This window comes from Asterias amurensis, chromosome 6, assembly GCF_032118995.1.
Source record: "Asterias amurensis chromosome 6, ASM3211899v1".
Lineage (NCBI taxonomy): Eukaryota > Metazoa > Echinodermata > Asteroidea > Forcipulatida > Asteriidae > Asterias > Asterias amurensis.
The window spans coordinates 13,990,435-14,002,527 of record NC_092653.1 but is presented as its reverse complement, the minus strand read 5'-3'; the positions used below and the strand labels follow the sequence as shown (position 1 = coordinate 14,002,527).

General features: G+C 37.5%; 1 protein-coding gene across 1 annotated transcript in view; it reads left to right on the top strand.

Moving 5' to 3' along the window:
• LOC139938812 (uncharacterized) overlaps nt 1-12,093 on the top strand; it is a 44,783-nt gene that overhangs the window by 29,264 nt on the left and 3,426 nt on the right. Inside the window, exons 17-28 of the mRNA XM_071934450.1 lie at nt 303-419; nt 795-911; nt 2,510-2,629; nt 3,160-3,276; nt 3,652-3,768; nt 6,149-6,277; nt 7,150-7,269; nt 7,729-7,854; nt 8,754-8,870; nt 9,558-9,680; nt 10,876-10,983; nt 11,640-11,750. Of these exons, the coding sequence (XP_071790551.1) occupies nt 303-419; nt 795-911; nt 2,510-2,629; nt 3,160-3,276; nt 3,652-3,768; nt 6,149-6,277; nt 7,150-7,269; nt 7,729-7,854; nt 8,754-8,870; nt 9,558-9,680; nt 10,876-10,983; nt 11,640-11,750 (1,422 nt within the window). The remainder of the gene's footprint in view (nt 1-302; nt 420-794; nt 912-2,509; nt 2,630-3,159; nt 3,277-3,651; nt 3,769-6,148; nt 6,278-7,149; nt 7,270-7,728; nt 7,855-8,753; nt 8,871-9,557; nt 9,681-10,875; nt 10,984-11,639; nt 11,751-12,093) is intronic.

Sequence of the window (12,093 nt, the reverse complement as noted above, 5' to 3'; positions counted from 1 at the left end):
TCTCAAATACGACTGCCTTTCAGAGGGAAATATTTCACATTAAACAAGCATCTAGTATGAACTTCATAATCAGTAGTCAACCAAAATGAAGTTAAAAAGTTTAGTATTCCTATTTTTGTGAATTAATTATTGTGTTTAGCTTTGTGTTACCATGATAGTTCTTGGCTGTTGAAAATATAATTGTTTCATGTAGGCCTACTTTATTTTTTAAAGTGAATCGCATTGATAATGTTTAAGATGAATTTTGGCTACATGCGTACTGCTGCTATTTTAACAAACAATCTAAATTGGTGTTTAAACAGTTCCCCCGTGCCACGAGACCGTCAACCCATGTTTGAATAACGGCGCTTGCTCAGTTGTAGACTCTGCAGCAATGTGTCAGTGCACGTCAGACTTCGTTGGAGATTTCTGCGAGAGAGGTACAGTTATCATTTTCTCTTTCATATAAATGTTTTATTTTAAATCTCAGGGTTAAGTTGTACTAATAATGATAATATCACACAAACTCTTTATAGTGCCCACACGAGAGTTTCGGAAGAGCTATTTTCTATGTTAAAACAAGAAACATCAATACAAAATACAGAATAATGTACAAAATTTAACAAACGGAAGCATAAACACAAAAGCAACAGAAGCAAACATGGGTTATGGAAAAGACGCGGTTTCAGCAGGGATTTAAACTCATGTCTCAGTCGTTGTAAATTTTGTGTGATGTGGCAGAGAGTTCCAGGGGTTCGTGTAACAGAAGAATTTTCAAACCTGGCTGTTTTGTTTTTGTTTTTGAATTTTGGCAGTTGCCCCGTGTCATCAAAGTATCGATCCGTGTCGGAACGGAGCAACATGCTCAGTGGTTAATTCAACGGCTGCATGCAGTTGTGCCGATGGATTCGTAGGGGTAAACTGTGAAAGAGGTCAGTGATAATTAAAGAATTGTTATTTTTTAGAGTTATCATAGTTTCGGTAATAAAACTAAGGATGATTCATAAGTGAACATTGCTGTAGCTCGTAAGCCTATGCAAAGCAGAGGCCGGTGTTTAATGACTTTTTGAACCAGAAAATTCAAATCTGCAAAAACAGACGGATTTGGATACAACACCAAATGCCCCTTCTGCATTCCTGTCAATCGTGTGCCACCTTTTTTCCACCCAAGCTCCAAGTATACATAATTCGAAGAAAGCTATGCTGTCCTGGGCCCAATTTCATAGAGCTGCTCAGCACACAAATTTGCTTAGCATGAATTGTTTACCTATTTTAAAGCGGATTACCAACCAAACTTCCAACCAAACAACAACAAGCAGTTTGGAACAAATGGAAATTTGGTTGGGAATCCTGTTTTTATCATGAAGCGAATGAACACTCTCAAAATTCCTGAGTCAAAGTTGACCTGGATGCCAGGACCCATCAGGCCTGGCCCATATATGGTCAAGCTGTCCAAGAAACCGGTTAAAAGGGGGATTCTGCGTCAGTTTGACACTGAGTTTTTGGTAATTTTGACACAGATTTTGAGACAGATGAGACCTTAAAATCCAGGTCAACTCTGACCAGAAAGTTTGTGGGGTGTAAATGATCATATCAGCTGGTTCAATGATCATCGACAAATATTTACTTAAATATCCACATATTATTTAACAGAAACTGCACGTAGCGAGAATGCATGTTTTGGGTAATTTTGAAACTCATTCCGGTGTCTTAAGGGAAATTTGTCCGCCAGAGATTCTATCCCCGTATGGGAAATTAACATGCGCTAAAGGAGAATGGTTCAAAAGAGGGCGCCACCAGAAGAAGCGTGTCAACAGTTTAGTCATATGAGGGGTGGGGGCAGAATCTCCTACCACACCGGTGTAAGATGTGTTTGAGCAGTGTTTACAGTGTAAACATGTGCCCAGTTGTGATCAGGGGTTTGACTTTTTGATATTTTGGATGACATGGGCCTTAAACAAATTGTCCTATTGACCGAGAGGAGTGAGAATAACTCGAAGGACCATTGGACTCCCTATATCAAATTGAGGAGAAATTAAAAGCTACAGGGTCAATAAATAAGTAAAAAGCTGTGAGACCTTTAAACAAAAATCTTGTGCGTTTTTTGTTTTGTTTTTGTAGTATTTGTGCATTGTTGGTGAGTTGCACCCTTTACAATCCAAAATGGCGGCCGCATCGTCTTGCTTAATGGACCGATCCGGCCTATCAATCAAACTGCGCGTTCAGCCATTTGACCAATCTCAGCAATGATTGTGGTCGGACAAACTCGGTCATGCGTGCGCGTATATTTGGCACGCGCGGCGGAATCGTGCAGAATGTCATTGGGAGTGTTCGTCTGTACACGTTTCTTGCTCACGTGTGCGGTGGGCGGAGCTAATAGTGGAAAGCCGGAACGGTCCATTAATTGGACGTCAGCGCAACGGAACTGTTTCAAATCACATTATGCTCTGAGTGACATCCTTGTTGAGTATTGTAGTTCCTTTCTGTTACTTTTGTATTCATCTGCAATTTTGATATCTCCTGTTTAAAGTACAACCTTGTCAAGAGTCGGTCAACCCTTGCTTGAATGGCGCCAGTTGCTTCTCCATTGATGACGTCACGGCTTTGTGTGTTTGCGTCAATGACTACAGCGGAATAAGATGTGAAATAGGTAAATACTCGTTAACTTTTATATTTTGATAAAATTTACCTTTTAGAGAGTGTATTCAAAGCATTTCATATGTATTCATTAGTAGCCTTCTAATTAAATATATGCTTATTACATTCACGCATGCTTACACAAACTTGGGTTGTTTTTCTTGATTTGTTTGTAATGACCGAGTTCTGTTGTTGCTGTTTTTGTTTAAGGTTTAACAAACAGTTTTCTCAAATACGACTGCCTTTCAGAGGAAAATATTTCACATTAAAAAAGCATCTAGTATGAACTTCATAATCAGTAGTCTACCAAAACGAAGTTAAAAGGTTTAGTATTCCTATTTTTGGTGAATTAATTGTTGTGTTTAGCTTTGTGTTACCATGATAGTGCTTGGCTGTTGAAAATATTATGTTTTCATGTAGGCCTACTATATTTTTATAACTTGTGTTTAACAAGATGATTCGCATTGATGATGTTTAAAAGGAATTCGTGCTACATGATGTTACTGCTATTTTAACAAACACTCAAAATTGACGTTTAAACAGTACCCCCGTGCCACGAGACCATCAACCCGTGTTTGAATAACGGCGCTTGCTCAGTTGTAGACTCTGCAGCAATGTGTCAGTGCACGTCAGACTTCGTTGGAGATTTCTGCGAGAGAGGTACAGTTATCATTTTCTCTTTCATATAAATGTAATCTTTCAAATCTCAGGGTTAAATTGTACTAATAATGATAATATCACACAAACTCTATATAGTGCCCACACGAGAGTTTCGGAAGAGCTATTTTCTATGTTAAAACAAGAAAAATCAATACAAAATACAGAATAATATACAAAATTTAACAAAAGGAAGCATAAACACAAAAGCAACAGAAGCAAACATGGGTTATGGAAAAGACGCGGTTTCAGCAGGGATTTAAACTCATGTCTCAGTCGTGATAAATTTTGTGTGATGTGGCAGAGAGTTCCAGGGGTTCGTGTAACAGAAGAATTTTCAAACCTGGCTGTTTTGTTTTTGTTTTTGAATTTTGGCAGTTGCCCCGTGTCATCAAAGTATCGATCCGTGTCGGAACGGAGCAACGTGCTCAGTGGTTAATTCAACGGCTGCATGCAGTTGTGCCGATGGATTCGTAGGGGTAAACTGTGAAAGAGGTCAGTGATAATTAAAGAATTGTTATTTTTTAGAGTTATCATAGTTTCGGTAATAAAACTAAGGATGATTCACAAGTGAACATTACTGTAGCTCGTAAGCCTATGCAAAGCAGAGTCCGGTGTTTAATGACTTTTTGAACCAGAAAATTCAAATCCGCAAAAACAGACGGATTTGGATACAACACCAAATGCCCCTTCTGCATTCCTGTCAATCGTGTGCCACCTTTTTTCCACCCAAGCTCCAAGTATACATAATTCGAAGAAAGCTGTGCTGTCCTGGGCCCAATTTCATAGAGCTGCTAAGCACACAAATTTGCTTAGCATGAAATGTTTACCTATTTTAAAGCGGATTACCAACCAAACTTCCAACCAAACAACAACAAGCAATTTGGAACAAATGGAAATTTGGTTGGGAATCCTGTTTTTATCAAGGAAGAAATTCCGTGCTAAGCAAATTTGTGTGCTTAGCATCTCTATGAAATCGGGCCCTGTTTAGAGTTTAAACGGTTAACTTGCGTTTCTCCCAGACCATCCTTGCAAGGAGCAAGTCAACCCATGTGTGAACGGTGCACTGTGTTACACTTCTGATGACGTCATTGCTACATGCGTGTGTTTCAATGGTTACAGTGGGGTACACTGTGAGGTAGACCCACCAGGTCAGTTGGTGCAAAGGGTTTTTAATTTCAAACCTATCATCTGATTGTGAATAACACCCTTATCCCGTAAAACACCGCCTCAAGCAAATGTTCCAGCAGCCGATCACTCGTAACGCATGGATTAATCCTATCTTGACTTCATATGGATTCAGTGCGTCCTATCGTGTATAGCTATGGAACTTATCACTCGTACTAAAAATCCTAAGTTTAATCTTAAGTAAGAAGAGTTGTTGTGAAATCGACGGCTGTATTAGAAATTCTTTGGCAAATATTGGAGTGTGTAATAATTAATGTACAAACCGAATCTGTCTGTATGCAAAGACAGGTTCCGTATTCTGCAAAGGCAAACCTATTGTCGTGAAAATCCGTCAAAAAAAAACCTAATCTCTGTCCGAGGGCGCTATCACGGTTATGTATCGTTTGGTTATAACGCATTCGGTAGGCGATGTTACTCTGTTTGCTACTAATCCAACAGGAGCATCTTGAAACCATACTATAACATGGGTAGCGGTTTTATATTGGCAAAATTTTAATTGTTTAATAATAATAACTACTTTTACTATAAATGCAAAAAATAGTTAATGGCCGGACGTTTCGACCCTAGCAGAGTCTTTTTTGCCTTCGAGAAAGACTCTGCTAGGGTCGAAACGTTAGGGCATTAACTATTTTTGGCATTTTTACCATCGGTCCATTTGGTTGTAAGTTGTTTGCAACAGCTAAAAAATGTTATTCAATTGACCTTTAATAACGTTTATAATAGCTCTCTTGTCCCTCATTAATCTTATTGAACATCAGTAATCAAATCTAAATTTATTTATATGGATAGGAAAATAACCTTATGACCATCCCGTTGTTAATTTTAAATGTCTGTTTTAATATGGTGAAAATCTGTACTTTTTCCTTTTGTATGGGAAATCAGGGGATACATGTGGTGAAGGATATGGTATAATATTAGGTGTTGGGTTGTTGCTTATGGATATCATACGATACAGGTTGTTAGGAAATGAAACGTCTCAGAAAGAACGGCACTTCAGAAATGTCATCTGTTTTGTAATTTTATATCCAAAAATAACATTTTTCATCACCTATTTCGAAATGTTGCCTGTCTAAGATACACTTATGTGGTAGACGAGACTAAATTTGAAAGCCTTAATTTCGTTATATTAACTGTGTCGGACACTTCAAAAGCTCCGTTGATTCCACCTTCATCATACGATCCTTACAAAGATCAGACATATTTTGTTACTTGTAATCACAGTAAATAATTAATAATAATTAAGAATTTTAAACGAATTTTCTTTTGAAATGAGACTGATAAAAGTAACTTTGTTAACAAGGAAATTGCATCTACATGTATTATAAACCATAATTATGCGCTTTCCATCATACACGTACACCACGTAGACCATCAGGGCTAAACTATACCTTCTCATCCAGTTCTTACCCCTTTGTGTCTAAGACTTGAGATTACGACTTTGTTGCATTGCATGATTTTAAATTTTTTTTTTTTTTTTTGTATGGTGCAGCTGGCCGAAGACACTCTTTCGCATTTTGGTCCAAAGCCGTTATCCCTAATTGGCTGCTACTGGCTACGGCTACATCACTGTTTCTACTACAATGCATGCTGAAGCGCGGAATCTAGCCGCATAGCCATAGCCACATTGCTCCAAAATTAAACACGACGTTACAGTACAGTTGTACTCAGTGTTTTCTGTTCATTTCAGTTCACCCATGTCACGAGAGCGTTGACCCCTGCCTGAATGGAGCCGGTTGCCTCTCAATGGACGACGTGACTGCACTATGTGTCTGCATCGATGGCTACTCCGGAGTTCACTGTCAGATAGACCCGCCAGGTACTAAAATACATCAGACGCACCGAATAAGAGAAAATGTAGAGTCTGAGTAGAATCAGAAAATTCACATCTGAATTCCCCTTTCTTCCTTTTCGTTTTCTAACCCACCATGTAGAAGTCTCTCGAGAAAAGAAATTATAAAATCGGGTTTGATTTTAAGGAATGTTACATCATTTGGTTTTGATAGGGCAAAGTACCATGCCCGATATATAATAAGTGGCATGGTCAGTCTCCCTATTTCTACTCTAACCAGTTGTTTCACCTGCCCTCATCCCATAACAACCCTTGCCCAACTCTTGTCTCCCAGTAAGAGTAAACAAACGCGCAAATTAATGGTTCTAAAAAGCCCCCTTTTTCCCTGCCCCCACTTGACCCTACCCCAGGTAAAAATGTCCAAAATAGTTAACGCCACTGACTCTAAAACATTAGTCCCCTCTTGTAAAGTACCCCCTCTCTCCAAATAAATTAAAAAAAAACAATCAGCAATTTCATTCGAAGCCCTTTAGATAAAGCTAAGTACCATCGTTTCAAGGTAAAACCGAGCTCATGTTGTGCTTTTTGTTTCACATGGCACTGTCTACCTGAAGTTACAGAAGCCGATTTCACGAAACTTCACGCAACTGCGTAAGTCCACTTGCGCAACGTTGCGTTATGGCGTAAGTTGCGCCATAGTCGTTGCGCAAGTGGACTTACGCAGTTGCGTAAAGTTTCGTGAAATCGGCTGCAGATGGAAAAAAATTCTCTTTTCAAGAAATAATTATTGCATTCGTTTGATGGATAAGAAATATTATATCAAGTAAAAAATAATATTTTGTCATGTGACATTTTACGTTCGATAATATATGAATTAATGAGCCGTCCCTTTCTGACAGTCCCTCCGTGCGATGTGAGCGTTAACCCATGCCGAAATGGAGCCACTTGTCTCGAGTTGGATGAGACAACGGTATTGTGCATCTGCGCTGGTGAATACTTCGGTGACTTTTGTGATCAAGGTAATTAAAGGTGTATTAATTTAGTATAGTATTCGGGTTTTTTAAAGGCACTGGACACTATTGGTATGTTATTTACAAAAATTGTTATCAAAAAATTTTACTAACGAGCAATGGAGAGCTGGTGATAAAATAAAACATTGTGAGAAACGGCTCACTCTGAAGTAACGTAGCTCTTGAGAAAGGGGTAATTTCTCACTCTATTATCGTATAGCGGCCGTTTAGCGTGTTTTATATCGCACCGAAAAACTAGCAGGTGAAAACCAATTGCATGCCCGAACGATTAAACAGTTAGAAATCACTATATTAAAATATAATCTGCTGCCACCTAGCGTCGGAATGAATCAAATTAAAGCTAGCTCACGAATTCATATAAGAATAGTACAGCTGCTTGGATGAATTTTTACAAGGTGACATAGTGGGGGTTTTTGAAGGAAAGTTGTCTTGACTTTCTTTTTTCAGTGACACCGTGTCATTTTAGCGTCAACCCATGCCTGAACGGAGCAACGTGTATGGAGCAAAGTGTTAGCCAGTCAGTTTGTATATGCCCACTTGGATACACCGGAATGAACTGCGAAATCGCACCAGGTAAAATCTTTATACCTCAGTGTCTTATACACAATTAATTATGTAATTAAATGTTTATTTTTTTCTATTGGTTAATTTTGTATTAGTTTGCATTCTACTGTGTGTTTCATTGAGGTGCCTTACTGCATTTTTAATTTCACATCACAATTTTCTTTTTCTCATTTCTCAGTTTTACACTATTAAAACATGTTTTACTCTTACGTTATTCAATACTTTGTTGTTCAACCTTTGATGTACATGAACATGTTTTTATTATTGACCTATCTTTTTTTTCATAAACTCATATAAACATTTTGTATTCTTCGTTGTATGAGTTGTTTTGCAACCAGATATGTGGGGAGGCAGGTCTATGGACGACAGTAATTAATTTTTTTTGTTTCTCCTAGCCCATCTCGCAGTATTTTTTTGTTGTTATGTATCGTTGAAATGGCTATATAAAATAATAATAACAATAATAGTTTTCATCCGTGAATAACAAATCTCAAATATGTTGTGGAACGTTGGTTTTTGTTCTAGTTTACCAATGTCTGCTTAACCTCGGAATGCTGCATCAATTTTGCCACATAAGAACCCATCAGTTGTTGTTGTGTTTGTCGCTATACGTTTAACAAGTGTTTTTCTTCAAATTATGCAATAAGTCTAGCCAATTATTTAGGTGTATTTATTATATGTACATGTATATATATTGTGCAACACTAAAAACAATAATTTTTCGTTTTTGGTACTTAGTGATAACGTGACCCAGCAACTACACCTATTCTCAAGTTCACGTAATACGTGCATCTAATCGATTTCAATGTACTTTTTAAAGTTATGTATTTCTAAATGTTGTGGTACTTCTTGTTTTTCATTTGTATATGATGGTGGTATTAACTGACAATACTTTGATTTTAATTTAGTTGACCCATGCGATCCCAACCCATGTCTTAATGGCGGTCTTTGTGACGGGGATATTATCACGGGTGCTTACTTGTGCACATGTACCCCACAGTTCTACGAAGCCAATTGTCAGACTCGTAAGTAAAGCATGAAACAAACATTCCCAACCTTTTGAAATTTATTTAGATTTCTTCTTTTAATCATGCAAGCATTAATTATAGAACTCACTACTCTCTTAATGTAAAAGAGTGAAATACCACTCGTTTTGTCCGCCATATCACTCTTGCAAAGAGCCATGTGGTGGACAACTCCTTTTCGAGTGAAAGACGGGTACTTTCAGCCCCATTTAAAGTGAAGTTGGTTCCAATTTCACTCTCAAAGGAGCGAAATTGACACCGCTCGGACAAGAGAGTGAAATGTTCACTCTTTTACATGAAGGTACCACATGTGTCTGTTTGCACGAACACCACATTTAAGTTTTTGGCAAACCTGAAACCGTAAACGGAACAGTGCAGACCTTGATCGACTGAGTAAAAATTGCAGATTGCCTTAGTGCGTGCAAACCTGTACAAAATATTGTGCTCGCCGCTAGAGGCATATTGTCAACAGGTGGCGCCCTATTTCCAAACGAAGAGAAGTGGATTTCAGTGCAAATATAACGCTGTAAATATTGTTTCACGTTCGGACGTTAAGCAATGATTGAGTCCTCTTTATGAAATTGCAACACATGACACATAAGCAGTGCCATTTTGCTGAATTTGTTTTTATTTTTTTCTTTATTTTATTTAATTAATTGTATTTTTTCTTGTTTTGATTTTGTGAAGCATTTACAAATGCTTGTGATAGTAGTCCGTGCCATAACAATGGAACGTGTTACTCCGACAAGGATAGCGAAGGATACGTGTGCACTTGCGTCAAAGGATTTACTGGTCTGCATTGCACTTTGGGTAAGGTTTGCAATTCAATGCTTTGATGTAGCCCTTTATCACGGCGCTGCCATCTTGAATGTTTCCCATTGATATATCAATATTACCAAACCGAGGCTTGAAGAACAAATATTCTGGTTCCTATTTTCAAAATGATTTTAGCAGTCATTAATGTTATTCGATACGAGGAACATGACCAAAATAGAGGCAGCATGATAGAGGTCTATTGGTATACGTGTAATAGAGTAAGTTAAGTTTTTCATCAACGAAACATTTTCACCTAGTCCTGACTCAAAACAATGATGATTTATTTAGGCACTGGACACTATTGGTAATTTTACTACAAATAATTTTTTACCGTGACGAGCAATTGCGCGCTAATGATAATATAAAAACATTGTGAAAAACGTAGTTTTTGAGAAAGAGATAATTTCTCAATCGAACAATTTAAAAAACTTTTTACGCATCTGAAAGCTTATAAATTTGTGAAACAATGGTTTGGTCCCAACGTAACTTGCTTTAAAACGTTTTATAAATGAGACAAACTCGCACTTTTTAACGGGTGCCGGTTTTCGAATTTTCGCGAGATTTGAGATGGTCAGTATATTGCTTAGTGCTATTACTTTTTAGCCTATGTTTAGTTATAACTGCTTCTCTATCATCAATCGACAATGGAGACTATAACAAAAGAATACACATTCATGTGAGTGGAATAAAAACAGTATTCTATAGGTTGATTTCTTTCTCTTTTTAGTGTAATATTTCCGATCTTTTAATCTGGGCATACGTTGTAATTACTGTTTTTACCTTAACTGTTATTATTCTTTTCCATAGGAAACTGAATTTCTGTGTATTTATAATAACAATAATAATAATAATAATAATAAAAATATTAATAATAAAAATATCGAAGTCTTATATAGCGCACGTATATCTACCAAAGAAGGTACTCGAGGCGCTGAGTATATATACAAACTTTCAGAAAAACAGGCTGTTGCAGTGATGAATATTAATATGATATGTTAACGACAATGAATTCTTACGCGGGAAAGTAGGCCTACTGATGAGTTTACAACGTTAAGATACACCATTGTACATATACAAAAAAATCTTTATTCCTGATACTAATTTAACATTCATTAAAATAAATGTTAAATTTTTTATTTCTAAATTCTAATTCTAAAAGATGTTAAATTTTAATTGAAATGCTACGCAGAAACGTGTTTCAGGATACCATGTGAAAATGATGGGGTGTGTGTCACCAACGATAACAATGATTATTGCGAATGCAAAGAGGGACAGACAGGAGCAAACTGCGAAATAGGTGAGAATAATCCTGTGTTTCATATCTCTAAAACCACATTATGTCGGCACATTATTTTCATTTATGAATCAATTTGCAAAGGGGGCTCTCAGGTCGGTAATTATTTCCTCGCCTTCCCCCTCTTGGACCCCGGTTAAAATCTTACTAGGGGCACTATAAATGTGGATCTGGTTTTCAGTCCATACCTGATTGCTAAGGTTTTCTCCGGAATGATTCTTTGGTGTGTCATTGGTTTAAACTGTAACCCCTCTTGATCTGTTGACCTGGATTCTGTGTTTAGAAGCGTGACCCGTACCCCTTTTTGGGGTTAGGTTGATCCATTGTTTGGTAAGGCTTACCATGATTTATGTGTTAGAATGACCATTTATGGGTTAGGCTGACCCATTTCTGAATAAGGTTGACCCATTTCTAGGTTGGGCTGAACCATTTCTAGGTTGGGTTGACACATTTCTAGGTTGGGTTGACATATTTTTGGGTAAGACTGACCCATTTCTGGTTAGGCTAACCTAGAAATAGTTTAAAAATAAATTTGAACTTTGATTCGGCGTTAACCTTTGGACCCATTTTCACCAGTAATTGGTCAGGAACCCAGACCCGGGTCAACTCTGACCTGAATGTTTTGTAGAGTCCATAACATCATATGTTTCGCTTTACAGAGGCGGTGACTTGCCAACCAGATTCCTGCGGCACTGGTGAATGTCAGGTGGTACAAAATCAGATCGAGTGTCGATGCAGTGGACAGGATTACGGAGACAGATGTGAAAAAAGTAAATTTTTGCTAATAAATATACTTATTCTTATTTATGATAACTTTGATGAGAGAAATAAAGACTGTCAAAACAATGTATACACTAAATACCAATGCATAAAGACCTCACACTGCAGACGACATCTATGTCTGGATTCACTGCTTAGACATCGACACCGGAAGTTCATTTTTGAAAACTAAAAAGACTTGTATTTTAAGTAATCCCTCTGGGGAAGGCAACCTGACTAGTACCAGCAAAGCATTCTGAGAATAACAAAAATTACCACTGTCGTAGTGCTTTTTAATTCAGAATTGTTTTCCAATTCGATTCAAAAGAGGTATCCTTACAAAAAAACAGGAAT